Source organism: Pantherophis guttatus, chromosome 2 (assembly GCF_059756535.1).
Source record: "Pantherophis guttatus breed Tessera chromosome 2, ASM5975653v1, whole genome shotgun sequence".
NCBI classification, from domain to species: Eukaryota; Metazoa; Chordata; class Lepidosauria; order Squamata; family Colubridae; genus Pantherophis; species Pantherophis guttatus.
In genome coordinates, this window is record NC_142064.1 from 286621749 (window position 1) to 286643659 (window position 21911).

At 40.9% G+C, this 21911-nt stretch overlaps 1 protein-coding gene across 1 annotated transcript in view; it reads left to right on the top strand.

Annotated features, from left to right (window-relative positions):
- The first annotated feature begins 1213 nt into the window (after positions 1-1213).
- The window catches only part of LOC148116069 (vomeronasal type-2 receptor 26-like), a 76223-nt gene continuing 55525 nt past the window's right edge, over positions 1214-21911 (top strand). Inside the window, exon 1 of the mRNA XM_087885377.1 lies at positions 1214-1462. Within this exon, the coding sequence (XP_087741503.1) occupies positions 1214-1462 (249 nt within the window). The remainder of the gene's footprint in view (positions 1463-21911) is intronic.

Sequence of the window (21911 nt, forward strand, 5' to 3'; positions counted from 1 at the left end):
ACTCACAAAAAGGGAGACTAGATACATGCATGACACAGAGACACAACCCAACAGACCCATTAGATCCAACAGAAATAAGACCCCCAAAAGACTCGAGGACTACATCCTATCAATACACACAGGCAAAACAACACCCAACTCATACAAAGAGGTCTTCAGGCTGCCACCGGAAGAAAGTGTGAGGTGGGAACAAGCCATGGATAAAGAGATGACCAGCCTGAGGGAATTAAATATATACACTCCCTCTAAGGCACCAGCTGACAAAGCACCATTGGGACAAAGTGGGTCTTTAAGATCAAAGAACTTGAGGACAACCAGACTCTATATAAAGCCAGACTAGTAGCACAGGGGTTTGCTCAGAAATATCCCGATGACTATACAGACACATACTCACCCACAGTCAGGGCCGAAAGTGTCAAGAGTGCTCTGGTAATAGCATCCCTCCTTGGCCTCGAAGTATACCAATTTGACGTGCAGACCGCCTATCTCCACGCTGAACTAGATAAAGAAATTTATCTAGGGAGATACTTGGTTGTTGAACAAAAGTTTGTATGGCTTGAAGCAGTCTGGAAAGAGGTGGTATGAATGCTTAGCAAAAATTCTCAAGGACATGGGCTTCACGGCCACTTTTGCTGATCTCTGCTTCTTCCTCAAGAAAGAAGGCATGTCTATTGAGTACGTTCTCATTTACATGGACGATATATTATACTTTGGCCAACACAAACATAAATGCGATGAGTTTGCAGAGAGATTAGGGAAACACTTCACACTTAAGACATTGGGGAAGGTGAACAAGTACCTAGGGGTACAAATCAACAGAACACAGAGTGGATTCAGAATCTCCCAGAAAGAAAAGATATTGGAACTCTTACACAAATGCAACATGAAGGAGGCCAAACCGTGTGAGACACCCATGCAGGCCGACTTCCTAAAACACATGTACGATAAGGGCAAACCATTCAAGGACAACACACTATATAGATCTGTCATTGGATCCCTATTGTACATAGCCAACTGGACCAGACCAGACATCATCCTAGCGGTCAACCTCCTGTCTACGCACGTCAGCAAACCAACAACGTATCACTGGGAGGGCGCAAAATGAATACTCAGGTACCTAAAATACAGCTTAGATGCTTCCCTATGTTTAGAACCAGCAAACTCCAGAGAACCCATCTTAACCTGTTATGTGGATGCCGACTTGGCAGGGGACATGAAGAGCAGGAAAAGTATTTCCGGCTACGTATTTTTCATCAACAACTGCCCGGTACACTGGTACACCGGAAAGCAAAATCTGGTAGCCACCTCCACAGCAGAAGCAGAGTACATCTGCCTGTCAAAGGCAGCCAACAATCTAACGTGGTTCGATGACCTGCTTTCCAACATCTGGACTGAGCCAGCTTACCCAATAATTATACATGAAGACAATAAAGCGGCTATAGACATATCCATGGCAGATGCCGTAGGTCAAAGATCAAGACATATAGATATCAAATATAAACACGTTAGGCAACTGTCAAGCATTGGATTCATCAAGGCCGTACATTGTGAGACTGTCGAGCAAATTGCGGGCATACTAACCAAACCACTACAGAACAAAGAGCACGCTTACCTTACCTCGAAGTTAGGTGTGCACGTGCAGCATACACACACACCTCCAGCTGTTAGGCATTTAGAGGGGGATTTGTTACATATAAATGCCTAACACTAATCCCCCATGGCAGGGCAGGGGTTAACGTCATCCACCCACCAAACCCTTCCCTTGACTCCTCCTTCCCTTGGCTCCGCCTCCCAGGTATATAAGGTATTGTCCAGGAGGCCAGCCAGCACTCCAGATGTTCACCTGTAAATACGATGTAAATAAAGATTCTTTGAATTAATCTTATCCTGCGTTGGAGTTATTGGGTTGGATCCTTGGAAACACGTAACAACCTGATTCTGTAGATAACTTCAGATCCCAATGATGCTGCATCACAATGGAGATGGTTGATGAACTAAGAGGCAATCCCACCCCCCACATATCCAGGTCCTTCCCTCGCTATTTTTTAACTATAATTCTATTTTGATTGTAGTTTCCATTTTAATTATTTTATTTTTCTTTTATAATTTTAATGGTATAAGGTTCCCCGAGTTGATTCAAAACAAGATGGGTGGCAAATAAGCTGAATGAATGAATGAATGAATGAATGAACGAACGAACAAACAAACAAACAAACAAACAAACAAACAAACAAACAAGCAAACAAACAAATGTTTGAAGCAAGTATACCAGTCAGTGGGTGGGATCCTCTTCAGTCCATTTAAAAAGAAAGAACACCACATCTTTCAAACTTTGTAAAATCTTTATTTTTTGTAATGTTTTGTAATATACTGCAAAGAGGTGATTTTAGAGTCGTTTTTGGAAAACTTTCCCCAGCTGAAACTGGGGAAAGTCTAAATCTCTTTTGGCCAGGTGTTCAGAGCCATTAATGAACCCAGTTCTTGACGTGCCAGGAATGAGCTCATCCTCCCTTGAACTGACTGCTTTTCCTTTTGGTAAAGTTTTTTTTATTTTTTAAACACACAAACAAACATATAAGACATCTTTTCTGAACAGAATATTTTCCCGGTCTTAAATTTGTACAGATTTTTGTTCATCTTTAACACAATTTTATATGTTCAATTTTGCTCATAGCATTTATTCTCTCTAATTTTAAGAAACCAATATTACCCTTCATCATAACTTCTCATCCTATTATAGTTCAAATTTTCTTTTCTTTCCTTAAAATTTGAACCCCTAAATTTATATCCATATAATATTGTACAATCCCCAATTATTTCCTTAAATTCTCTTATTCTAATCACCAATGGTTCTTTTATCAGCTATTCCAAATAATACAATTCAACATATTAGTAGAAACCAATTAAATAAATAGAGAAACCAGCAATCCAAAATTAATAGGGCTATCAGTGCATGTAACATAGATGTCTCTGCAAGTAAGATTATCACCCCTGGTGATAACCAAGCATTTAATAGCGAATGCTATACCATGTACATTAATCAAACAGGTGGCAAGAAAGTAGGTGCAGTCAGGCACGACACAGGTTATGTAGAGAGTAAACATAGGGTCAATCAAAATGGACTCAAATGTCTATACACCAATGCACAGAGTATGAGGAATAAACCGGGTGAATTAGAAATTCAAGTAAATGAGGGCAGATATGATTTTGTTGCCATTACGGAAACTTGGTGGGATGAAACCCACAAATGGAACATACAGCTAGAGGGATACAAACTATTTAAAAGAAATAGACCAAAAGAGGAGGTGGAGTTGCACTATATAGAAGAAATAACTACATCTCTACAGAAATAGAGCACAAAAATGATGAAAATTATCTTGAATGCATTAGGGTCAATATTAAAGGGGGGGGAATGATCTTCCCATAGGTCTATACTATAGTCCACCCACAAACAGAGCAAGTAGATGAACTTTTTGCTAGTCAGCTAACTAAGGTATGTAGGAAGCACATCACAATAGTAATGGGGGATTTTAACTACCCTGACATCAACTGGGAGACAAACTCTGCACCAAGTGGAAGATCCAACGCGTCTCAAAGATCACCCCAAAGTTGATATCTCTAAGGCAAATGAAATTTCACTATCCCCTGAGCAATTTTAAAATCACTTCCAATTTGTGATTCAGACCAGTGACTATCAATGATTTTTCACTATATTTTTCTACAGTTTCTTCTCCTCTGGAGGTCCAGAGGTAGTTCAGGATCCCCAGAGGAGATTTCTTCTTACTTATTATTATTATTAACATCGTGGTTTGTGAGATCTCTCATGATATTCCTCCAGTGATTGCCTTTGACGTAAACAACAGACTGAAGCAACTTGAAAGGAATCTTACATGAAATAAGGATAAATGTCTCAGGTCAAACTCCATGTGGCACAAATTTTGGGACATTCATTGACTGTGTTTCTTGAATGTACTTTCCTTTTTCTCCTTTCCAGGTACAGTTCTGTTTATCTCTCTCTCAGTCAAGAAAGTTAATCTCATTTTCATCTTGTGACAGTGCTTTGAATTCTTTGAACTCTCTTCTTCTTCCTTAGAAACAGGAAGGGGATTGATTCAGCCCCATGAATTATGGACTTCCTCCTTCTGCTTCTGCTGCTGCTGATGTCCCAGCCAGTCTCTGGGAAGCCGAGAATGAAGTGCCTGCTGAGTTTGGAGGAACATGAGGGAAAAAACCTACAGAGCTATTACATGCCAGGAGACCATCTCGTTAGTATCGTCTCCTTTGCCACATTAATATCCCATATAATGCTATCTTTCAGCACAGCTCCTTATACTCAAGCTCCCTCGTAAGTCATTCAGTATGATGGAGTTGCATTCCTTCCATTTGCAGTCCTAACACTCTTCTTCGTTTCTTTCAGTTACTCTTATATTGGAAGACCTGTTTAATTTCTTGAATCATTTAGATTTCCATGGATTCTCTCTTATGTCTTATTTTAAGAGACCCAAATCCAAAGATGGAACAACCCCGCCCCCCCCAAGTCCAAATTATTTCCCCCTCTCATACAATCCTGAGTTAATCACAACTAGCTCATTGAAAAGTTTGTAGTTTCCTCTGCTCCACCCATTTTCCTATTTTTATAACCATTCATTGATATTCAATGCCTGACCCTGGTACGGAATTGAGGATGGCTTGTTTTTAGAATGGCTTTTCTGGATTTTATAAATCCTCTTTGCTGATGACTTTATTTTAATGATTGAATAATTTTGAATCTTGGTCATTGCACAAATTAAAAATAATTACAAATAATGTAATTACAAATTACATTACTAATAATGATATATTTTAAATAGTAAACTCCATCCTACGTTCTCAACACTCATAACAATTAAACGGTGATGGGTCACGATCATTTGATTCTTGTTTTGGACACTTTTGGCTTAAGACTGAATGGTCTTGTGGAGAGAAAGAGGAACAAATGAAAATATGTTTTGTTGTTGTTGTTAGAGATGATGCTATGATGAACATTTTTTTACAGTAGGTTATTTACTGATCCAGGAAGACTCCTAAACTTCATTTTTTCCATTCAGCAAGTCAATGAGAAACCTCAGCTTTTGTACAATCTCACACTTGGCTACAACATCCATGACAATTATTTCAACACCCTTGGCACTTCAGATGCCTTGCTGGACATTCTATCGACTGGAGAAGCCAATGTTCCCAACTACAGCTGTGGAAGGAAGGACAACCTGATGGCTGTTCTTGATGGATCTGTTGATGACATTTCCATTCAGATGTCAACATTAGTAGGCACCTACAAAGTCCCACAGGTGTGTTTGTGTGTTTCTCTACCTGGCAAAGTGAGCAGGTATTTAGTGGGTGGGTAATAGATTCAATCATACCTTTTCTATCGGAATCATGAACTGATTTTCTCATGGCCATTGTCATGGCTAGGGATTGGGATCCACAGCAGGCCTAAACATTTACTTGAGCAAGACTTGAGCAGCTGGACACAATGTTAAATATGGAACATTTAAGCAAATCTCTAAAATGAACTGAGTTGCATTTGCAGTGCTCTAGAGATAGAAGACATAGCACATCTATTATCTGAATGTTAATGTTATTAGAAAAGAGAAAGAGCAGTATCTCAGACCTCAGATTAGATAAATGATTATATTCAATCTTGTTAATATTCTGCATTTTGTATTCCTTATGTTGATATGGCTTAAGGGTTAAGAACAATAGACTATTCCAGGGGTCACCAATCTTTCAGAACTCAGGGACCACCAAATTCATTATTTTAAATCCTGTGGACCACTAATATGATTTTTTTTTCAAAAGATAAATAGTATTTAGTGCAATATAAAAATGCAAATAATTTTTCTACAGACCACAAAAATTTTCTCGCAGACCACCAGTGGTCCTTGGACCACCAGTTGGTGACTGCTGGACTATTCTAATATGTTTGTGAGAACCACATTGGATGTGTTAAAAGCTTACATTTTGGACTTGATCTGATCTAACCATAATACACCATTCTTCATTGCTTCTTCAGATCAGTTATGGAATTGTTTCAGAGGCTCTGAGTGATAAAAGTAAAATTCCATTTTTCCATAAGATGCTCCCCCATAATGGGATCCAGTATCCAGGAATTGTCCAACTCCTCCTCCATTTCAGGTGGACTTTGATTGGTCTCTTTGCACCAGACACAGAGGAGGGAGAGAATTTCATGAGAACTTTCACTCCTATGCTTGTCAGAAATGGAATTTGTGTGGTTATCTCAATGACTACACCTACAGAACCTCTCAGAAATGCCATCTCTAAGTGGAGAAGAGTCAATGTCTTTGTTCACTTCAGAGAATTTGCTTCCCTTGTGGATAGAATTCGCCACATCCATTTAGCAATTGAAGGTTTGCCAGGACCCATTGAAGGGAAAGTCTGGATCACAACAATTGTGGAGAAATTGCCAATGATAAGGCATACGCTTTTCAAATATATCCATAGCATTTGGGCCTTTCCTTTTCAGGAAAGAAAATGGCCAAATGATGACGCCTTTCAACCCAATCTTTTTCAGGATTCCAAATTTGAAGACCAGTCTTTTCACTGTTCTTTTTCAAAGCATGTCCTTTCTGTCAAGGGCCGGAGACGATGCACCCAGATAGCACCACTGGACATGCAAGAGAAAAAGAATAGAATTCAGATACAAAATGATGGCCGTTTTTATACTGTTGTTAAGACTCTGGCCCATGTCTTGAATGTTGCATATTCCTCAATATCTAGGAGGAGAACAACGGAGAAGAAAGAGAGACTGGGGGCTGCAAGGCTGGAGCCATGGCAGGTATGGGGTCCTGACAAGGATCCATCAAATCTAGTTAATATTTAGAAAAAAATCCAGTTGATGTGGTGGAACCTGAGTCCTTCGGGAGTAGGGCGATATATAAATTCAATAAACTAAACTAAACTAAACTAAACTAAACTAAACTAAACTAAACTAAACTAAACTAAACTAAACTAAACTAAACTAAACTAAACTAAACTAAACTAAACTAAACTAAACTAAACTAAACTAAACTTTGTTCTTCCAAACACCAAAGGTTTGGTTAAGATGAGGCCAGATTTCCTCACTATCTAGGAGGATAAAAATGGAGAAGAAAGAGAAATTGGGGGCTGCAAGGCTAGAGCCATGACAGGTATGGGGTCCTGACAAGGTTCCATTAATCGTATTTCCTATTTAGAAAAAAATCCAATGCTGATGTAGGGGAACCATTGTTCTCCAAAAAACCAACAGGTTTGGCCAAGCGGAGGCCAGATTTAGTTCACAGGATTATGTTCCAAAGAGCAGGCATAGTGACAATTATATTTTTATATTAAACACTGCTATTATAAAATTAGTTAAAATGTATACATTGTAAATAAATTTCTGTACTTATGGGTTTGTAATTAGCATGATAGAATTTTATACTCATAAATTTAAGCTAAACCTGGGAGCATTTAGTTTAATCCCCCCTCAGTGCAGGAATCCAATTAAAGCTTTTCAGACTGATGGCTACTCAGTCTTGGCATTTAGCCACGGCATTTACCCTAACCCTAACCCTAACCCTAACCCTAACCCTAACCCTAACCCTAACCCTAACCCTAACCCTAACCCTAGCCCTAGCCCTAGCCCTAGCCTTAGCCCTAACCCTCACTCCACCTGTAACTCACTACTCACTTCCAGGAGTCTGATCCTGACCAGATCAAGGTTGACTTAGCTTTCCATCCTTCCAAGGTTGGTAAAATGGGTACCCAGATTGTTGGGGGCAATATGATGATTTTATAAACCACTTAGAGAGGGCTGTAAAAGCAGTGTGAAGTGGTATATAAGTCTAGGTATTATTGCTATTCAGGCAAATAGTGAAGAGGGGATTGAACTTCTCTTATTCACAAGCTCAGCTTTAAAATTGCTCCTCCTTTTAGGATGTTTCAAGTTGCTTTCAAAATTCCTGGATGTTTCAATTCTAGTTACATCCCTTTTTGGAGAAGAATGAGTTTTGCAATTTTTCCTCGGAGAAACTGTACTTGGACCAAAGTGGAAATGTAGCAGCAGATCTGAATATCATAGGTTGGTTATTTCTCTCCAAGGAGGATCCCATCAAAGAGCAACTGGGGAGTTTTGAAAGACAGAGGCTTATTATCAACCAAGATGCTCTTTCACGGCTAAAGTTGCTCAACAAGGTGGTTGAAAATATTGGCAATTTTTCTCTCTGTATGGTTGGTGTTAGGGTCCCCTGAAAGAGCAGGCTCAGATAGTTCTAATTTTGGGAGGCAGTGGAGGACAGGGGGTCCTGGAGTGCTATGGTTCTTGGGGGCTGAAAGAGTTGGAAACAAGTAGTGACTAACAACAAAACTGTAATTCTTCAATGGAAAGGACCTTGTCTTAAATACGTGACTTGCAGAAGTGGGTTGCTACCAGTTTATACCAGTTTGGGAGAACTGTTAGTGGAAATTTGGTGTGGTTCCCCAAACAGATAGTGACCTCTGACTGGCCACACCCCTGAACCAGTCCCTGCTTGCTCACCCCTCTCACCTGATTCTCGCTTGCCCTGCCTGCCCACCCGCTCTGCCCAACCACTACTTGCAGAATCTAGCCACGTCCTTCTGCTCACCGCTGCTGGCAAAGGTAAGGCCGAAGGGCATTGGCCAGTGGGTGGGCAGGGGAGGGAGAGCTGGTGGAGGGGTGATATCAGCAGTGGGTGGTGGACCGATGCACGTGGGGAGGGAGGGGAGCATGCGGGAGATCGTGGCACTGGAGTTCTTCCGGTGTGTTTCCACCAGCCGGTCTGGCCTGCGAGGGAAGCATGTGGGAGATCCTAGCTGAAGTTTACTCATAAGCAATATTGGCCGGGAGAGTAAGGGAGAAAGGCCAATGGTGCTCACTAGTAAACTGAGGCTCCTAAGGGGGAGGGTCGAGCCTCCCCACCCACAACATGTTCACCTGAGGGCATTTCTGGCAGCCACTTCCTGCACCTCCCGTCCTGTGCTCTTCCCACTGCTGCTCGGCCTCCTCGATGCACAGAGGCAGGAGGCAGCAGTTTCTTTCACTGCCTGTGAGCTGCTGGCTGCGATCCGCAGATTGAGTAAACCAGCGATCTGCTGGCTGCCTCTATTCTGCAGTTTACTTGTGAGCAAGTTTACTCGTGAACATGATGCTCTCAAGTAAACTGCAGATTACAGGAAGCCGGCAGATCCCTTGCTCTGCTGCTCGCCTGGCAGAGCGCAGACTGGCAGCTCTGGGTTGTCTCTCAGCCGTTGTGTGCAGGGAAAAACCTTGCAAAGTAAAAAAAAATTTCTCTTGAGTGTGAGAATTTAATTGCCTCGCAGTCGCAAGAAGTTTTTCTTTACTGTGGAAAAGTTTTTCCCTGCATGCAACGGCTGAGAGATGACCTGGAGCTGTCACTCTCTGGTAAAATGCACGTCTCGCAGTGGGGCGCAATTTGGGGTGGCAGGTGGGGTGGGGGATGGGGGGGATCTCGGGAAGCTCTGCAGCTGCATGGCTACAAAGATTGCAGGCTCCCATCTCCCTGCCGGCCAGTGCTTCCTGAAGCCGCCAGTGTTGCATGCAGCTGTTGTGCTGGGACTGATAGGGGCAGCAGGAGCCCTCTCCTGTCTTTCTCCAGCTGTGTGGGAAAAAATGGAGGAGGAGTTCACAAACAAAAGAGAATTCTCTCTTTCGGCACCAGAGCCAAAGCTAAAAGAAACTGGAGGGGAGAAAAAGAGGGAGGGTAGGAACAGGGGAAGGGCAAATTTTTCATTGTTTTAATTCCATAGCAATTTCTACTTAGTTGCTGGTTCTATAACAACCAACTACTGTCAAGGTTCAGTGCAGGTATTCCAAACTAACAAGTCTTAATGTCTGGTTAAAATGGGTAGTACTTCCATTGAAAGAAGAAAAGCCTAGCTCAGACAATTGCTTTGATTTTTTGCTCCTATATTCTGTTGTTTAGGTATAAATTTTGTTAATGTAGAAATTTTACTTACAGCCTATTAAACAACGGAGCTAGCTGTCTGCCTGCAATCATATGTATCTATTAGGATTAAATCCTACTGAAAGGGAGTAGCCTTACTGCCAAGTAAACATGCATAGGCTTTATGTAGTTGAGAGATAGGGTATTGATTAGTATTAGGTGTATTATAGAGAGAAATTAGAACTTCTGTAACAACAGATACTTTGTGCCCAGACCATGTGTGTGTGTCTCTCTCTGTGTGTGTGTGTGTGTGTGTGTGTGTGTGTGTGTGTGTGTGTGAGAGAGAGAGAGAGAGAGAGAGAGAGAGAGAGAGAGAGAGAGAGAGAAGAAAGAAAAAAAGAAAGAAAGAGAAAGAAAGAAAAAGAAAGAAAGAGAAATTGTGTGTGAGAGAGAGAGAAGAGGGAGAGACAAAGAAAGACAGAGAGGAAGGGAGAAAGAGACAAGACAGAAAAAAAGAAAGAAAGAAAGAAAGAAAGAAAGAAAGAAAGAAAGGGAGGGAGATAGAGAAATGAGACAGAGAAAGAAAAAGAAAAAGAAAGAAAGGAAGGGGGAGAGAGAGAGACAAGAAAGAAAAAGAGACAAAGAAAGAAAAAAGAAAGAGGAAGAAAGAAAGAGGAAGGAAGGAAGGGGGAGAGATACAAGAAAGAAAGAGGAAGAGGAAGAAAAAGAAAGGACGGGAGATTGTATGTTTGTGTGTATGAGAGAGACGGATTGTAGGGGCAATAAGCTGACTTTGTATAAAAAAGAACACCGCTTTGGGGGGGAGGGGGCAAAAAAGCCCTACTAAGCAGGTATATACAAAAGTATGAAGGCTATTGCTTAACACATTATAAGCCGCCCTGAGTCTCCGGAGAATGGTGGCATATAAATCGAACTAATAAATAAATGAATGAATGAATGAATGAATGAATGAATGAATGAATGAAAGAAAGAAGAAGAAGAAGAAGAAGAAGAAGAAGAAGAAGAAGAAGAAGAAGAAGAAGGAAGAGGAGGAGGAGGAGGAGGAGGAGGAGGAGGAGGAGGAGGAGGAGGAGGAGGAGGAAGGGAGAGAGAGAGAGAGAAAACGCTGTGCTTTTATTTTTAATTTTTCCATTATTTATCATGTGTTAATATTTTACACCGTCCCTACACCTAGAGTAATTTTATTGCCTTTCTTTTGCCCAGGACTACCACATATTTTTCAGGGATTTACATGCATTCAATGTCTATAGTCCAGAGCATAAATATGTGTGTGTTTATTTTGTACATCAGGTGGCATAAGTCCATCTTAATATGCTATTCCTGGTATGTGATGCTTTGTATACATACAGAGAAAGAAGCACTCTTGTGATCTTTGACTTTTAGGCTTCAGCCATAAACATCAGCCATAATACTAATGACTGTTTTGAACAATATGCGCGAATGGCTATTTTATATGTGAAATTATGACTGAAATATTTCTGCACCTATATTGGTTCTCACTGTCAGAAAGTTTCTCCTTAGTTTTAGGTTGCTTCTCTCTTTGTTCAGTTTCCATCCATTGCTTCTTGTTTTGCCTTCTGGGGCTTTGGAAAATACATTGCCCCTCCCGCTTCTTTCTGGCAGCCCCTTAAAAGCCTGTTGCCTGTCACACTCTTGGGCAAAGCATGGGAGCCATTTCCTCCTTTCAGTGGCCCATGAAAATACATCTATAGTATGTAGATAATAAAGTTGAAAAAAGGTGAACAACATTTTTACAGAACTATAGATACGTTGAGGCTGGGTGTGATAAGGAATGGCTGGGAGGGGAGGGGCCAGGCGAGGCACCGCTTGACGTGAGTGACATTGAGTTGGCCACACCCACACAGTCACATGACCATCAAACCACACCCAGTGTCACATGGCCAGCAAGCCATGCCCACAAAATAAGCCACACCCACAGAACCGGTAGTAAAAAATTTTACAACCCATCCCTGCTCACTTGGCCTTAGAAATATCCCTTTCCCACACAGGGTTCATACTCATGTCCCATGTGCTGCACAAAAACATGCCTGGCTCACCCTTTTTAAGTGATATGTTCTCATGATTTCATCCCCACCCATCCTCACTATAGTTCTAGAAATTAGGTAGTAATGTTTAGTCTTATTTCACCAGCATGGCAGCTGTATGAATTGAAAATATAAGTGTACAGATATAACTCAATAATACCTCATTTGAGGTTGACTGCCCTAGTTGGTGAAGATTTTTTTCTTCATATCTTAACTGGAACAAAGATTTGGGTGATTTTCAAAGGGGAGGGGCTTTTGCAATATTTTACTTAGTCCAGGAGAAACCTTTTCTTGATCTACTGCTCAGAGTTTCTTTCTTAAGCACAGTTTCATTTTATTTTAGTAAATCAATCTAATAAATAAACATTTGGCAGATATTTTAGAATGAATGTTGTTTTTCTGCTTAGTCTCTGCCTGAGTCCAAATGTGTGGACAATTGTCACCCTGGATTTGTAAAACGGGCTCGGAAAGAAGAACCCATTTGCTGCTATGATTGTATTCCTTGTCCGGAGGGGACATTCTCCACACAGGAAGGTGAGTGACACCAGAGGAACTCTGGCTTTCCTGTCTCTCGGTATCAGCTGTCATTCAAAGAAGGTCTTTCTTGGAATGTGAAATGAGAGACGATAACAATAATATTACTTATTGTTTTCTCAGATACTGAAAAATGCACCAAGTGCCCAGATGACAAATATCCCACTGATGACAGAATCCAATGTATCCCCAAAAGAATAACCTTCCTGTCCTATGAAGAACTTCTGGGCATCATCCTGGTCTCCTTTGCTGTACTCTTGTTTCTAACAACAGGCCTTGTTTTAGTCATATTCCTTAAAAACCTAGAAACTCCCATTGTCAAAGCTAACAACCGTGACCTGTCCTACATCCTCCTGGTTTCCCTCTTGCTTTGCTTCTTGTCCTCCTTTTTCTTCATTGGCCGACCAAGGAAAGCCACCTGCCTTCTCCGACAAACAATGTTCAGCATCATCTTCTCAGTAGCTGTGTCTTGTGTGTTAGCCAAAACAATCATGGTAGTGCTGGCCTTCCTGGCCACGAAACCAGGGAACAGGGTGAGGAGATGGTTGGGGAAGAGCTTGGCCAACTCCATCATCCTTTCTGGTTCTGCTGGAAAAATTGTCATTTGTGCAATCTGGCTAGGAGTTTCTCCTCCGTTTCCTGATTTTGACCTGCACTCCCAATCAGGAGTGATCATCCTTCAGTGCAATGAAGGCTCTGTGACCATGTTTTATGTGGTTCTCTGCTACATGGGTTTCCTTGCTGCCATTTGCTTCACAGTAGCTTTCCTGGCCAGGAACCTGCCTGGGGCCTTCAACGAAGCCAAACTGATCACCTTCAGCATGCTGGTCTTCTGCAGCGTCTGGATCTCCTTCCTGCCCACCTACTTGAGCACCAAAGGGAAATACATGGTGGCCGTGCAGGTTTTCTCCATCTTGGCTTCTGGTGCTGGCCTGCTGGGCTGCATCTTCTTCCCCAAGTGCTACATTATCATCCTGAGACCAGATCTAAATACTAAGGAACATTTAATGATAAAAGTCGGTATCTGATCACGAAGTAGTTTCTTAAGCTCATAACACTTAATTATTTATTGCAGTTATTACTGAGTTTGTATGGTTGTTTTGACAATTAAGGTTATTTAAAATCAAAAGAAATAAACATACAAAGAATGTAAAACTAATTTAAGATAATTATTAAAGTGTAAAATGAATTAATTAATAATTTAAATTGTCATGAAACTAGGGAAGGGCAAAATAATAAATGAGTTAGTTATGTTAATATAATGCATCTGCAGAGAAGACAAGACTTCCCAGATTGGGGTGAGAGGGAGGGATATTACATCATCTTTCTCCAGTCCTCAACACAGTCCTCTCAGCAGTTCCAAGAAGGCTCCACACCCATTTGCTGTACTTAGGTTACCCCAAGGACACAGATCAACCTCCAAGTGGCCTCAATGACTCTCTAAAACAGGGGTGTCAATCTTGTGGCCTGCGGGCTGGATGCGTTAAGTGCTGGCCCTGCTCCCACCTGGTTTAGTGAAGGGAAAAAAAGTCCCAATATGTTACGTGTTGCCACCGAGATGACAGGAGTTTGACACTCCTGCTCTAAAAGGATGCAAATGACCAGATGTCTGCAAGGAGTATAAATCCTTCCATTCTCCACCCTCCAGTCAGAGCTAAAGAAGCTTCTTGGATGAGAAGTGAAATGTCTTCAAAGAAAAACAAAACAGTCCAGTTACCTCTTGAAAAACGCACCTTTGGGACATCACCATACTAGAAAACTGCACTTCAACTGTAGTCTCAAATGATGATGAAATTGAACAAAAGAAAACAAAATAAAGGGTGAGTAGAGAGGCCTTCATTGCAAGGGGTGGAACTTCCATTTCACTGGGGACAGAACTTTACCTCAAATTTTGGATATTATGGGCATCAAATAAAATACCATATTTTGTTCCTTAAGCTTTAAGTCCTGATTCTGTAGATAGCTTCAGATCCCAATGATGGAGCATCACAATGGAGATGGTTGATGAACTAAGAGGCAATCCCACCCCCCACATATCCAGCTCCTTCCCTCCCTATTGTTTAACTATAATTCTATTTTGATTCTAGTTTCCATTTTAATTATTTTAGAAATATTTCTCATTTATGATTTTAATGCTATAGGTTTCCCAGAGTTGTTTCAAAACAAGATGGGTGGCAAATAAACTGAATGAACAAAGAAACAAATATACATTTGAAACAAGTTTAGCAGTAAGTGGGTGGAATTCTCTTCAGTCCATTTACCATATTTTTTGGAGTATAAGACGCACCTTTCCCCACCAAAAAAAGAGGGTGAAAAACTGGGTGCATCTTATACTGCGAATGTAGCCCTGCCCAGCTTCTCAAATGGAAGTTTCAGAGGCTGAAAATAGCATGAGAAAAGAAGTTTCAGAAAAAAAAGCCCCCAAACAGAGCTTCAGAGGCTTTGTGAAATTTGAAAAAACAGCAAACCTCATAAAAAGTGAAACAGAGACCATGAACAAGTAAAAAGCAGATTTATTGTAAGGATATATGTATCCAATAAACTTTTGCAAAAGGATTCTCCCATGAAGGAGAGAGAACGTCTTATCACTCAGGTTACATGGTTTAAATACAGTTTCAGACAATCAGACGCCCCCACCAGATATTGTTTTCAGTTGTTATAATGTTTTGGCTTTCTTCACATGTTCCGCCCTGGAGTTCCCCTCCAAAATTACCCTCTAAAAATGCCCTCTAAATATGTATTCATAATTGTTTGTTATTGTTCTTATTAATTGGGCACTTAGTCTCTTCCTCCTTTTTCAATGGAACTTGGGTCAGCCTGACCCAACTTAGAATGTACCAAAACATCTGTTTCCTCAAAACAGGCATTTCTATATATGTTACTCAGCTGTATTCTTTACAGGAATAATTCTTTTTCTCTCAGGCTTTTATTCTGAAGCTCTGTTTCAGAGGCTTTCAGAGCAGGAAAAAAAGCAAAAAAAAAAAAAAAAAAAAAGCAAGGCACAGAGCTCACAACCAAGGAACCTGTTGCTAAAATTCTCCTCTGGGAACAGCTGATTGGGAGTATTCCGGGCCGCCGATCCACCTGCCAATCAGCTTTTTTCTTATTCTCCTCTCCAAAAACTAAGTTGCGTCTTATACTCTGAAAAATACGGTAAAAAGAATGAACATCTTTTCAACTTTGTAAAACTTTATTTTTTGCAATCTTTTGTAATATAATGCAAAGAGGTGATTTTAGAGTTGTTTTTGGAAAACTTTCCCCAGCTGAAACTGGGGAAGGTCTAAAACTCTTTTGGCCAGGTGTTCAGAGTCATTAATTAACCTAGTTCCTGACCTGCCAGGAATGAGCTCATCCTCCCTTGAGCTGACTTCTGAGGAGGAATCTGGCGAGTTGTCCAAGGGGGACATCATACTGCCTGCTATTTATTTAGTAAACAAAGACACTTCAAAGTATAAATGTTCTCGGTGTCTTACATGAATACTGAAGGGCAAGTAGAAAGAAAAAAAAGTCTATCCCCATAATGTATTCCATATTTACCCAATGATACAGTTGTCCAATTATCTATTTCCAGACCCTTTGTCTCAAATATCACCCCAAAGTTGATATTTCTAGGGCAAATGAAATTTCACTATCGCATGAGCAATTTTAAAATCACTTCCAATTTGGGATTAATACATGGAGATCTAAAAGAAAACTAAATTACAAACATATCCTATTCTTAACATAAGGCAGGCTTCACGGTTACAGATTTCTTCCTTAACATTAGAAGACAGGCAATATTAGAATTAAGCGTCATCAAGCTAAGTGTCAGGGTTGCAAGTAACAGCCCCAACGAAAGAAGACTCTGAAGCTTGAATTTCCTCAATGTTCCATTTTATTGGAGATGTCATATTGGCACATCTGGGAAAACCCAAATCTGAAAGTTTCCAGGTTTTCCCCACACAAAAGGAAGTTCAAGTCCCTTCCCAGCACCCACATGTCCATCACATGATCCAATCAGGCACCATCCAATACTGGAGACGCCCGCAGACCACTAATATGAATCCAGTGCGCTGCTTGCTGAAGCTCCTGGACTCCCAGTGAAGGGTTGGTGTCCTTCAGGCCCTCTCTCTCTCTCTCTCTCTCTCTCTCTCTCTCTCTCTCTCTCTCTCTCTCTCTCTCTCTCTCTCTCTTCCTTTCTCCCTCTGAATCCCTCTCTGTCTCTTTCTTTCTCTCTCTCTCATTCTCTCTCTCTTTCATTCAGTCTCTTTCTTTCTCTCTTTTTCATTCTCTGTCTCTTTCTCTTTCATTCTGTGTCTCTGTCTCTGTCTCTGTCTCTCATTCTCTCTCTTTCATTCTGTCTCTTTCTCTCTCTCTCTTTCTCTTTCATACTCTGTTTCTCTCTGTCTCATTCTGATTCTCTCTGATTCTCTCTCTGTCTCTTTCTCTCCCTCTCTCTCATTCTCTTTCTTTCATTCTGCCTCTCTCTCTTACTCTCTCTTTCATTCTCTGTCTCTCTTTCATTCTCTCATTTTCTCTCTCTCTCCCCCTCTCTCTTTCTCTCTGACTCATTCTCTTCCCCCACTTCCCCTCTCTCATCTCTCTCCCCCTTTCTTTCTCTCTCTCTCCCCCACTCTTTCTCATTCTCTCTCACTTTCATTCTGTCTCTGATTCTCTCTCTGTCTCTTTCTTTCTCTCTTTCTCTCTCATTCTTTCATTCTCTCTCTGATTCTCTTTCTCCCTCTCATCTCATGGGCCAACCAATGTCTTGGAGCTGATAGGAAGTCAAGCATCTCCCTGAGAGACCGAGGTGTGCAGAGCACCAACAAGGGCCGGAAGAAACGGCTGCGAGATCCAGTAAGAGACAAAACTTCACTCTTACTCTGGAATATGGAGCGAATCTCCATCCCCTGCCCTTCCCTCGCCAGGCGAGAAGTGACTGAGAAGTGAGGGCGAGGGGTGGAGACAGCTACTGGTGGGTTCAGCTGACAGGAAGCTACAGCAGGGGGAAGAAACAGCCTGGGGTTCCAGCCACCCATTGCTTCGGCCCGCCTGCACTGCCACCCCCCCCACCGTGCATCATTATCTCATTCTGGCCAGCGGGGGCTGTGCTACAAAGTTACAAGTTGCATGAACCTCCCTCGACAGCGGAGATTTACAGCCCCACCATGAGCTGCCTGGCCAGTTCCATATCCCAGAGCTCTAGTCACAGGACTGTCCATTGTCATACCGGAGCAGCTCCTCCACCAGGGTGCACTGCAGACCACCAAAATTTTATTGTAGAACACCACTACGACACGGACCACCGGTTGGTGACCACTGGCAAGGTGGCCTTGACTCTATGAGAAAAGAATGTTATTTTGACTACCTATTACCCCTACTCTATGCAATCGTCTTTACATTTCCCCTTCAGCCTGCCACATAGAAAATGTGGCAGGCCTGGAGGCCCAAATGTAAAAGATGGCTTCCAGGTCTGACACTAAAGTGGAACCAAACTCTATAGTTCTGGGTGATCTTCCCCAGGAGCCTCTGGGGACAAGAGAGTACATTGAAGGACAACATCCAATTTCCTGGGTGTCAACTATCTTTGTTTAGCATCACTTTCTAGACATGTCCAGAAAGGAAGGACCACAACCACTTCAGACCAGGGCCCTATAGGGGTATATCTATGATTTTTCACTATGCTTTTCTCCAGCTTCTCCTCTGCACATGGAGGCCCAGAAGTAGTTCAGGATCCCCAGAGGAGATGTTGCTTCTTACAGTAATTATTAAAATCCTGGTCTGTGAGATCTCTCCTGATATTCCTCCAGTGATCGCCTTTGATGTAAACATCAGACTGAAGCAACTTGAAAGGGATCTTGCTTCAGAAAAGCATAAATGACTCAGGTCACACTCCGTGTGGCACAAATTTGGGGACATTCAGGGACTTCTTGAATGTACCTTTCCTTTCTTTCCTTTCCCGGTGAAGTTCTGTTAATCTCTCTCTCAGTCAAGAAAGTCACTCTCATTTCCATTTTTGAATGGTGCTTTGAATTTTTCGAATGCTCTTGTTCTTCCTTAGAAAGAGGAAGGAGATTGATTCAGCCCCATGAATTATGGACCTCCTCCTTCTGCTTCTGCTGCTGATGATGTCCCAGCCAGTCTCTGGGAAACTGAGAATGAAGTGCCTGCTGAGGTTGGAGGAACATGAGGGAAAAAACCTACGGAGCTATTACAGGCCAGGAGACCACCTCATTGGTATAGTCACCATTGCCACAGTAATATCCCATATAATGCTTTCTTTCAACACAGCTCCTTATACTCAAGCCACCTCGTAAGTCATTCAGTGTGATGGAGTTGCTTTCCTTCCATTTGCAGTCCTAACACTCTTCTTCGTTTCTTTCAGTTACTCTTATATTGCAGGAACTGTTTAATTTCTTGAATCATTTGGATTTCCATGGCTTCTCTCTTACGTCTTATTTTAAGAGACCCATATCCAAAGATGCACAACCCCAGCCCCCAAAGTCCGAATTATTTTCTCCTCTTGTACAATCCTGAGTTAATCACAACTAGCTTATTGAAAAGTTTGTAGTTTCCTCTGCCCCACTCATTTCTCTATTTTTATAACCATTCATTGATATTCAGTGCCTGACCCTAGTATGGAATAGAGGATGGCTTGTTTTTAGAATTGCTTTTCTGGATCATTTATTAGTCTTCTTTGCTGATGATTCTATTTTAATGATTGAATGACTTTGCATCTTGATCATTGCACAAATTAAAAATGAGCACTATTACAAATACTGATTATATATATATATATATATATATATATATATATATATATATATATATATATAAATTTATAAACTTTATTAAAACACATATAAAACACATATAAAAAACATTTACAAAACATACAACGTATAAGTAAATTTTCTTCTTAAAGCAATATTTCGTAGTGGTTCTTCAATTAATACAGTTGTGATTTTCCCCTTATGTTTCGCCTAGTAGTTTTTCCCATTCTATTTTCTCCCCCCCTTCTCTTTTTTCCCCTCCCGTTAGGATTTCTTAACAGTCTTTATATTTGAATTATACTTTTGTTTTGAAACCCCTGTTCATGTTTACTTGTCCATAGGAAATTATTAATATATCTGTTTACATCTTTATTCTATTTTTCTTGCACCTATATTTCTTTATTAGCGACGTTATACCATTTGTCCCATATTCTATAGTACTCTGTCTCTTCTTTTTCCTTGATCTCTTTTGTTAATCTATCCATTTCAGCACACTGTGCGATTTTATCTGTTAACTCTTCTTCCATTGGGATTTTTTCTTGTTTCCAATTCTTTGCGTATGTTATTCGAGCTGCCGTTAGAATATGTATTAATACTGATATATTTGAAATATTAAATCTCCATCCCACCTTCTCAACACTCATAACAATTAAATGGTGATGGGTGATTATAATTTTATTCTTATTTTCCACACTTTTGGCTTAAGTCTGATTGGGTTGTGGAGAGAAAGAGGAACAAATAAAAAATATATTTTGTTGTTGTTGTTAGAGATGATGTTATCATGAACATTGTTTACAGTAGTTCACATACTGATCCAGGAAGACTCCTAAGCTTCATTTTTGCCATTCAACAAGTCAACAAGAATTCTCAGCTTTTGTACAATCTCACACTTGGCTACAACATCCATGACAATTATTTCAACACCCGTGGCACTTCAGATGCCTTGCTGGACATGCTCTCGACTGGAGAAGCCAATGTTCCCAACTACAGCTGTGGAAAGAAGGACAACCTGATGGCTGTTCTTGATGGATCTTTTGATGACATCTCCATTCAGATGTCAACATTAGTAGGCACCTACAAAGTCCCACAGGTTTGTTTTTTGTTTCTCTATCTGGCAAAGTGAGCAGGGTGTTGGTGGGTGGGTAATAGATTCAATCATATCTTTTCTATGAAAATCATGAACTGCTTTTCTCATGGCCATTGTCATGGGTAGGGATTGGGATCCACAGAGGGCATAAACATTTACTCGAGCAAGACTTCAGCAGCTGAACACAATGTTAAATATGGAACCTTTAAGTAAATCTCTAAAATGAACTGATTTGCACTTGCAGTGCTCTACAGATAGAAGACATAGCACATCTCTTATCTGAATGTCAATTTTATTAGAAAAGAGAAAGAGCAGTAACTTAGACCCCAGGTTAGAGAAATGATTATATTCAATCCTGTTAATATTCTGCACTTTGTATTCTTTATCTTGATATGGCTTAAGGGTTAAGAACAATCGACTATCCTAATATATTCTTGAGAAACACACTGGATGTGTTAAAAGCTTACATTTTGGACTTGATCTGATCTAACCATAATACACCATTTTTCGTTTTTTCTTCAGATCAGTTATGGAATTGTTTCAGAGGCTCTGAGTGATAAAAGACACATTCCTTTTTTCCATCAGATGCTTCCAAAAAATGGGATCCAGTATCCAGGAATTGTTCAACTCCTCCTCCATTTCAGATGGACTTTGATTGGTCTCTTTTCAACAGACACAGAGGAGGGAGAGAATTTCATGAGAACTTTCACTCCTACGCTTGTCAGAAATGGAATTTGTGTAGTTATCTCACAACAATTCTCAATGACTAGACCTACAGAACCTCTCAGAAATGCCATCTCTAAGTGGAGAAAAGTCAATGTCTTTGTTCACTTCATAGAATTTGCTTCCATTGTGGATAGAGTTCGCCACATCCATTTAACAATTGAAAGTTTGCCAGGACCCATTGAAGGGAAAGTCTGGATCACCACAATTGTGGAGAAATTGACAATTACAAGGCATAGACTTTTCAAACATATACATAGCATTTGGAACTTAGCTTTTCAGGAAAAAAAATGGCCAAATGATGAAGCCTTTCAACCCAGTCTTTTTAAGGATTCCAAATTTGAAGACCAATCTTTTCGCTGTTCTTTTTCAAAGCATGTCCTTTCTGTCAAGGGCCGGAGACGATGCACCCAGATAGCACCACTGGACATGCAAGAGAAAAAGAATAGAATTCAGATAAAAAATGAGCACCGTTTTTATACTGTTGCTAAGACTCTGGCCCATGTTTTGAATGTTGCATATTCCTCAATATCTACGAGGAGAAAAACAGAGAAGAAAGAGAGATTGGGGGCTGCAAGGCTAGAGCCATGGCAGGTATGGGGTCCTGACAAGGATTCATCATACCTAGTTCCTATTTAGAAAAAAATCCAATGCTGATGTAGGGGAACCATTCTTCTCCAAAAAACCAACAGGTTTGGCCAAGCTGAGTCCAGATTTAGTTCACAGGATTATCACCTTCTGCTACCGATAGCCTCCCACCGACCAATATGCTTCCACAGAGAGGGACTCCTCAGTGTGTCCGTCGGTC